The sequence below is a fragment of the Rhinatrema bivittatum genome, chromosome 4 (assembly GCF_901001135.1).
Source record: "Rhinatrema bivittatum chromosome 4, aRhiBiv1.1, whole genome shotgun sequence".
NCBI lineage: Eukaryota > Metazoa > Chordata > Amphibia > Gymnophiona > Rhinatrematidae > Rhinatrema > Rhinatrema bivittatum.
Window position 1 is genome coordinate 230,513,572 of NC_042618.1, and position 9,335 is coordinate 230,522,906.

Consider the following 9,335-nt stretch of genomic DNA (forward strand, 5'->3'; position numbering starts at 1 on the left):
TACATGCATTGTATGCAAATATGATCTCATGTAAATTAATTGCGGGTAATCCTGAAAAAAACCAGACCTGGCGGTGGCACTGGATGGCCAGAGCTGCCCACTCCCGCCTTGGACCTTCTGCTCCCTGACCTTAAGGGAAGGGAGGGGGTAACAGTATCATCACTCCTCCCTTACTATACTCTTATTAATCCTTGCATCCTGGAGAGAGGGAACACACATTTACATTTGATGGATTCCATTCCCTCTGCTTTATTCCTGAGTTAGCAGATCTTGCCTGTTTCCCCCCTCCCAGACATCTCTTCCGATCCATTCCGGGTTTGCCTTCTCTCCCGTGCTGCTGCTGCTGCTGCTGCTGCTGCTGCTGCTGGGGGGCGCCTCGCCTGGTTTCCCTGGCCCTGCCGCCTGGCCGGCTCGTTCTCAGCAGCAGCCCCGGGGGCGGGAGGGGGGTGGTGGGGAGAGGGGGGGCCCGGGGACGATCGCTCTCCTGCCAGGAGTGGGGGGCGGCGGGTGAGGAGGAGGAGGAGAAAATTAAAACTGAAGACCATGAACGCAGCGCCCGGGAACCATAGCTCGGTCTCCGCTTCCTTCCAGCCCCCCTCCTCCTCCGCCGCCGCCGCCGCCGCCGCCTCGGCGGCCGCGATCCCCGCCGACCTGCAGCCCCTCTTCCTCCGCAGCTCCTTCCGCCGGGGCTCCACGGGCAGCAGCGAGAGCGCGAGCAGCGGCGCCGAGCGCGAGGAGGAGAACCGCAGCGCCAACATCTGCAAACCGCTGGTGCCCCCGGCCGCCCCCGCCCTGCAGCCGCCGCCGCCGCCTCCTCCCGCCGCCGCCTCCTCCAGCTCCTCGTCGCCCACCTCCTCCGGCATGAGCGCCGGCGACTTCGCGCACGGAGCGCCCCTGTACGGCCCGGGCCTCGGCCGGCGGGGCCGGCGCGGCGGCGGCGGGAGGAGTCGCTGCTACAAGGCGCTGTCCCTGGTGCTGCTGCTGGCGCAGGGCGGCTTCCTGGACCTCTACCTGATCGCCGTCACCGACCTGTACTGGTGCTCCTGGATCGCCACCGACCTGGTGGTGGTGGCCGGCTGGGCCATCTTCTTCGCCAAGAACAGCCGGGGCAAGCGGAAGGAGCGGGCGGCGGCGGCGGCCGCCGCCGGCGGGCACCACCTGCACCACCACCACCTGCACCCGCACTACCCGGCCCCCGGCAAGGCGCCGGCGAAGCGGGGCGAGTTCGCCTTTGCCTACCTGGCCTGGCTCATCTACGCCATCGCCTTCACCCCCAAGGCGGCGCTCATCCTGGCCACGTCCATCCTGGAGCAGATCGAGCTGCGCCTGCCCTTCGGCACCACCGGCTTCCGCGTCACCCTGGCCCTCTCCGCCCCGCTCCTCTACTGCCTGGTGCAGGCCATCAGCCGGGGCCCCTCGGGGCCCCTGCACCAGCGCGCCGCCGGCTGCTTCCTGGCCACCTTCCTCGACCTGCTGGACACCCTCAGCCTGCTGGAGCCGCTGCTGCTGCTGGAGGGCCGGCCGCCCCTGCCCCTGCCGCCGCTCAAGCACATGCTCATCGCCGTCTACTTCCTCGCCCTGGCCTCGCCCGTGCTCTGGCTCTATGAGCTGGACCGGCCGGGAGGCTGCGGGCAGGCGGTGCTGCGCTTCCTGGCCGGCTGCCTGGTGGACGGCCCCCTGCTGGCGCTGCGCTGCTGCCTGCTCTGGCCCCCCGCCCAGCAGCCCATCAGCGTCTTCCTGCTCAAGAACGTCTTCTTCCTGTGCTGCCGGGCGCTGGAGGCACTGGAGCAGTGCTGCCTGCGGCGGGGTGGGGGCGGCCGGGAAGGGGCGGATGAGGAGGAGGCGGCGCAGCCCGGCCACTTCAGCCATGGCATCTCTGAGAACGACATGGGCCCGCATGGCTACGTGAACACCCTGGCAGTCACCTCGCACAACTGAGCGTCGGCTCTGCACCGTGGGCCAATGGTTAATAACTGTTGCTCCCCTCCTCCCACATTCCGGTGCACTACCACCACCACTACTACTCCCCCTGCCTTATTTTGCACATCCCTGCTAGGATTTGGCTCTTGGAGGGTCAAAACGTCCACCTAAGCAGATGTCCAAATCCATTCCAACCCCCTCCCTTTTTCTGACTGTCCAACTTTTGACAAGTTCATAGAGTATTTATTTGAGAGTCCATCATTTCTATCGTTCTCTTTGTTTTAAGTATCACCTATAACTTGTTCGTTGACTTTCATTTCTGGACTAACATGGCAACCACAATACTTTACATTTTTTTTTAAACTTTTTAAAAAAATATATATATAAACACCTGGATCATGGAGTGAAAGACCATGCATTAAGGACATTACTGGCACCTTAATATAAAGGTAGGAGGCATGACAAAAATACCTGTATATTGGAGGTCCCCCTAATTAAAAAAGACTTAATTCATAGGGTCTTTTTTTCAGCCAATGCCAATGTAACAGCCCTGCTGAGATAGCTTGTTGGAATTAATTGAATGAAAGTAGTTTAAATGTAAATGTATAGGGTGCAGAACTGTGGTGACTAGTGATATAACACGGTGTCTTATGATTCTTGTTTTCTGGTGCCAAACTGACTCTTTCAACGTGGCTTTCAGAGTTACTCTTTGCTTGGTTCTTCTGCTGTTTTTGCTTTCCTGTGAAGCCAAGCCCTTGGAAATTCTGCACTTTGCCTACAGTTCTCCATAAACATCAAAGAAGTAGCTTCACTACTAATCTGAGGAACTTTTTAGCCTTTGCCTGTTTCCAACGTGACCTTGAAGCTCTTTTTCTTGTTGCCTCTGATAAGCCTGCAAAGAACTACACCTCTTCATCCATCCTGGATTTAAGAAGACCAAAATCACCTGAGCCATATACTATGGGCAATCCCTGTCTAATCAGTAATCAAGGGAACAATTTTGTAGCTTCTCTGTTTTTCTGTACTAAACATGTTTACCTTCGTCTTTTAACCTGGTTGTGTTTTCAAGAAACCAGAGTCCAACTGTGTCGCGAAAGCTGTTGCCTTTTTTTGGAGGGAAATATGTTCCAGTGTATATTTATCCTCCATGAAAAGATTCTATGAAAAGGTTCTATGTTTATGATTTGTTTCTAGTAGAAAGGTTGCTCTGTTCGGTGTAATGTGAATGCATTTATAAGTGGTGTTGTCATGGTGCTATTTTATACCTTTTTGTGAACTGATTTTTATTTTTGCAGGGTCAGCTTCTGCTAGCATCAGGATGACCTTGCGACATAATGGACCTGTCTGGTCCAAATTAGGTTAGCCTTGAAGCCATGGCTGGTGCAAATGCATTAAGTGCCCTAAGTGAACCTTCAACTCGCACTCTCTCTCTCTTACACACCAGTCCAGCGGGGGCAGCTCTGGCACAGCATCCACCTCTCACCCCCTGCCATATCCTGCATTCCCCTCCCTTTGCCCCTGTCCAGGGTGTCAGCATCCTCTTTCTTATCCCCATCGTCCAGCATTTCTCTCTTCTTCTCTCCCCCGCATCTTCTGCTTTCTCCCCTTCACTCTCTGCGCAGTTCAGCAGCATCACCCCCCTCTCTTTGCCCCCTTTTTGTAGTGCCCAGCATCTTCTCTCCACTGCCTACTTGTACAGAACTCCTCTTTCTCTGTTTCCTGCCCAGCGCCCTCTCTCCACCAAGCTTCCTCTCTTTCTCCACCCACCCAGTACCTTACCCATCATCCACTACCTTTTCTCGTATGGTGCTGTGCCTTAAAAGTGGGTACACAGCACCTGGAGGTTTTTGCCACCATTGCCACCCCACATTTTGGCACACTAAGCCTGGTTTGCCTCAGGGTCGAACTGGCATTGCTTGAAGCTGGAAGAGGGGACAGAGCAAGTTTTTTAGGTTCGGCAGCTCATGCTCTGGTGATAGGGAAGTGTTATGTGGATGAGTCATGAAGTGGGATTTCTGTGCATCTCTGTAGATAAAGTGTCTGTAAAGGTGGGATTCAAAGAGAGGAATAGACGAGGAGGTGCGTGGCACATTTTCGGGCTCCAGTAGCTGAACTTTGGCCAGCAGGTGACACCTGACACCGCTATCCTTCCACCTGTGCAATGTGCCATTATAACAGAAACTGAAAGAGAAAATGTTACGGGAAAAGATTACCATCATTTATTTAACATAACAAACATTCTTCATTGATCCCTTATCAAATAATGTCAGGCCAATGTAAATAATAATAATGAAAACAGACGTTCCCTTGCCAGAAATAAAGAGTACACCGAATTCACAGCAGTCACAGATTTATTCAGAGCCAAGAACTGATGACAAATTAATGGGAGTTTGTTTCTCTGTCAACTCCCTCCTCTTTTTCTGTTTAGCTAGGCTTTTTTTTTTTTTTTTTTTTTCAAATAATTATCATTTATGGAAGTGATGCCCTGACAATATGTACAGAGCTTGTTGCTTTTTGGATGGCCTGGGGTTAGCAGAAAGGCCACGGAGAAGCTAAGAGTGTTGTGCTGAAGCCCCAGACCTCAGTCCTGTTTTTTTTCATAGTAAAAGGCAATGTGGAGCTTTCATCTGCACAATGAGTCCCTGCCTCTTCCTTCCTTTGGCTAGGCCCAGGCCACGAGGTCTGCCCCTGCATTCTAACATTTGCTAGCGATGGGAAGGGGGGATATATATATATATTGTATCGAAAGCTTGCTTGGCGAAATGAATATTGGTTCTAAAACTCCAGCTGGGGATATTTCAGTTTAAGGAATGAAAACAGGATTTACTCAATAACACCAGAAGAAACATGCACTTACATGTAGCTCGGCCCAGAATGGAAACATCATCAGCCATGACGAGTCCGAAATTGGTACCAGAAACACCATCGGGCCGCTGCAATACGGGGCGCTCAGGTCGGCATAGCGCTTGACACACGGTTGGATGCGTGTTTTGGACCCGCTGGGCTTATACCCAATGCGATACGGGGATTAGCATGTCCAAACGCACATCCAATAGCACTCAGCACATGCAAATTCCACAATAGACGAGGCTATTAGCTATTATACCCTGCAATGCCAAAAATTGCCACGCAGCCAAGGTGCCTGTTTTAACACGGCAATTTTAATGGCTGCGCAGGTGTTAAAGCATTCCACGCTCAAGAGCTCAGGAAAAAGAAAAACAAAAAAATTATATTACGTTCTGCGATTCCTCCTCTTAGTATTGTCACAATGCTAAATAGGAGGAACCATAGAAAGCAGAATCGTGCCATGCTCAACAACAACAAAAAATAAATCCTGTTTGCTGTGGTTCCTCCTATTAGTATCATCGTGATAGTAGGAGGAACCACAGAAAGCAGCATCCCCCAAGTTCGGCTTACTGCCGATTGGTCCATTCATGGGCAAGGGTCAGTGAAAAGGACCAATGAGGAACAGCCCTGCCAGGGGGGGTTGGGGGGAGCTCTAGCCAGGCTGTTGTGGACACACAGCCACTCTCCTGGGCACCTGCTGCAGAGCACTAGGGACGCACAAATTATCCATTGTCCCCTTTTTGTAGTGCCCAGCGTCTTCTCTCCACTGCCTACTTGTACAGAACTCCTCTTTCTCTCTTTCCTGCCCAGCGCCCTCTCTCCACCAAGCTTCCCCTCTTTCTCCACCCACTCAGTACCTTACCCATCATCCACTACCTTTTCTCGTATGGTGCTGTGCCTTAAAAGTGGGTACACAGCACCTGGAGGTTTTTGCCACCATTGCCACCCCACATTTTGGCACACTAAGCCTGGTTTGCCTCAGGGTTGAACTGGCATTGCTTGAAGCTGGAAGAGGGGACAGAGCAAGTTTTTTAGGTTCGGCTGCTCATGCTCTGGTGATAGGGAAGTGTTATGTGGATGAGCCATGAAGTGGGATTTCTGTGCATCTCTGTAGATAAAGTGTCCGTAAAGGTGGGATTCAAAGAGAGGAATAGACGAGGAGGTAGGAGGCAGCTCATTTGCCTATTGCATCAAGCGCCCAGGAGAGGTGAATATGTGCAGGTTAAAAAAACCACGTGCCTAGTTTGGACGCACGTTTTTTACGTGATGAGATGGCAGCAGCCCCCGCGTGTGCTGAGGGCTAGGCCTCATGAGATGCAGGACTGCAGCAGTTCTTTCTGGTCCCCATAGGGTGAGGCTTCAGATCCTCTGTGGCACGGAGGCGATGTTGCTGAAGTAGGCTGCTGCCGCTAAATTGCCCTGTGCATACTAGGGACCTTCATGTTCAGTTTTTATTTCTCCTAGGAATTTATCAGGGTTTATTAGGACAAGAACAAAAACATGAAAAAAATGAGTAGACAAAAAAAAAAAAAAAAGTGTGAATGAAGCCCGAACAAAAAAACATTATTAAGTAGTAGATTCTCCCACTCACCTATTCAGCCGCATCCCCATCTCTAGCACATCTACTGCCTAACATGTCCCTCTGTCTTTCCCTCACTGCTGCGAATCTCCCTCTTTTCCCCCCACTCCTACACTGCAACAGCATTTATCCTTTTGGATGGTGGTTCCAGGTTTTTCCTCTCATAGCTGCTCGGCTCTGCAGCATTGCACGTCTGTTTTTATGTAGGGCCAGGGAGCCTACCAGTCATTGCTTCTGGTGGACAGGGCCTGCTTGAAACGTATTCACGTCATTAGACAGAAGGCTGTGGCTGCTTGGGTGGTGAGGAGGTGGGACGTGAAACATGGTCTGGGTGGCACTGAAAGGTAAGCACTTTCACTGGTGCGGGTGGGACTTCCAATGCGGCATGCACGTTGGGCCACACTGGAAAAATCCAGGAATTTAGGGGTGAAAATCAGTTTCAACACAGGAACGTAGCTGCGTAGTAGGAGTGGATTTGACATTTCAGCCACCTAACTAGTCTTTGATCAGACATAGAGCAGGGCTTCCCACACCTGTCCTGGGGACCCCACGGTTAGTCAGGTTGTCAGGATATCCACAATGAATATGCATGTGATTAATTTGCATGCGCCGAGTCTCCACGGATATGCAAATGTATCTCATGCATATTCATTGTGGCCATCCTGAAAACCCGACTGGATGTGGGGTCCCCAGGACAGGTTTGGTAAGCCCTGGCATAGAAGATGAAGGAGTGGGGTAAGGGAATGAAGTGCAAATCAATGAATTCACAAAAGATAGACAGTGGATCTTCTGAAATTTCAGACTTATTAGTAAAAATTTGTAACCTATCATTAAAATCATCCATTGTATCTGAAGACTGGAGGATAGCAAATGTAACCCCAATATTTAAAAAGGGCTCCAGGAGCGATCAGGGAAACTACAGACCGGTTAGCCTGACTTCAGTTCCAGGAAAAATAGTGGAAAGTGTTCTAAACATCAAAATCACAGAACATATAGAAAGACATGATTTAATGGAACAAAGTCAGCATGGCTTTACCCAAGGCAAGTCTTGCCTCACAAATCTGCTTCACTTTTTTGAAGGAGTTAATAAACATGTGGATAAAGGTGAACCGGTAGATGTAGTATACTTGGATTTTCAGAAGGCATTTGACAAAGTTCCTCATGAGAGGCTTCTAGGAAAAGTAAAAATTCATGGGATAGGTGGCGATATCCTTTAGTGGATTGCAAACTGGCTAAAAGACAGGAAACAGAGAGTAGGATTAAATGGACAATTTTCTCAGTGGAAGGGAGTGGACAGTGGAGTGCCTCAGGGATCTGTATTGGGACCCTTACTTTTCAATATATTTATAAATGATCTGGAAAGAAATACTACGAGTGAGATAATCAAATTTGCAGATGACACGAAATTGTTCAGAGTAGTTAAATCACAAGCAGATTGTGATAAATTGCAGGAAGACCTTGTGAGACTGGAAAATTGGGCATCCAAATAGCAGATGAAATTTAATATGGATAAGTGCAAGGTGATGCATATAGGGAAAAATAACCCATGCTATAATTACACAATGTTGGGTTCCATATTAGGTGCTACAACCCAAGAAAGAGATCTAGGTGTCATAGAGGATAACACATTGAAATCGTCGGTTCAGTGTGCTGCGGCAGTCAAAAAAGCAAACAGAATGTTGGGAATTATTAGAAAGGGAATGGTGAATAAAACAGAAAATATCATAATGCCTCTGTATCGCTCCATGGTGAGACCGCACCTTGAATACTGTGTACAATTCTGGTCGCCGCATCTCAAAAAAAGATATAATTGCGATGGAGAAGGTACAGAGAAGGGCTACCAAAATGATAAGGGGAATGGAACAGCTCTTCTATGAGGAAAGATTAAAGAGGTTAGGACTTTTCAGCTTGGGGAAGAGACAACTGAGGGGGGATATGATAGAGATGTTTAAAATCATGAGAGGTCTAGAACGGGTAGATGTGAATCGGTTATTTACTCTTTCGGATAGTAGAAAGACTAGGGGGCACTCCATGAAGTTAGCATGGAGCACATTTAAAACTAATCGGAGAAAGTTCTTTTTTACTCAGCGCACAATTCAACTCTGGAATTTGTTGCCAGAGGATGTGGTTAGTGCAGTTAGTATAGCTGTGTTTAAAAAAGGATTGGATAAGTTCTTGGAGGAGAAGTCCATTACCTGCTATTAAGTTCACTTAGGGAATAGCCACTGCCATTAGCAATGGTAACATGGAATAGACTTAGTTTTTGGGTACTTGCCAGGTTCTTATGGCCTGGATTGGCCATTGTTGGAAACAGGATGCTGGGCTTGATGGACCCTTGGTCTGACCCAGTATGGCATTTTCTTATGTTCTTATGGGTCAGCTCCTGCTCACCAAAAAGAAACACAACAGCAGAAAAAGGCAACACTGCCTATCTAGTCTGCTCATGCACATAACCTGCATAGCTCTGCCATCCCAACCACTTCCTCAGAGAGGCCCTGTGCTTGACCCATTCTTTCTTGAATTCAGATACTGTCTGTCTCCACCAGCAGGAGCCACTAATTTGTATACCACCCCCAGTAGTATGCAAAAAATACAAAAAAAAAAAAAAGTATTTAAGTAAATCTGTCTTCCAGAGAGGCCATTCACTGGCACTCCGGGTCATCACAGGAGTTTTATTTGACATCATCGATTTAGTCAAAGCTTTCTGAGCACAGTTTGAAAATGCATTAATTCGAGGTAGAAGCAGATTTCATTTTAGTACCCTTTTCTTTTCGAGTTGCGTTATTACCCCCCACTGCCTACGGCAAATAATTTTTAAGGTGTGTCGGTCGGTCAGTGGAGAGTGGCCTTTGCCTCAAAGCCAGTGGACTACCACGCTACGCGGCTTCTTTTTGGAACTTAAATCCTCCTGGTCCTGGGTTAGGAGATTTGAGGCACCGGATTGTCCGAGAATGATTGACCATGGATCTGTGACAGCTCCAAGCAAAAC

At 49.4% G+C, this 9,335-nt stretch overlaps 1 protein-coding gene across 1 annotated transcript; it reads left to right on the forward strand.

Annotated features, from left to right (window-relative positions):
- The first annotated feature begins 479 nt into the window (after positions 1-479).
- Positions 480-4,327, forward strand: TMEM121B (transmembrane protein 121B). The gene has a single exon (XM_029599865.1). The coding sequence runs from the start codon at positions 544-546 to the stop codon at positions 1,936-1,938; it is 1,395 nt and encodes a 464-aa protein (XP_029455725.1). The 5' UTR covers positions 480-543; the 3' UTR covers positions 1,939-4,327.
- Positions 4,328-9,335: the final 5,008 nt, after the last annotated feature.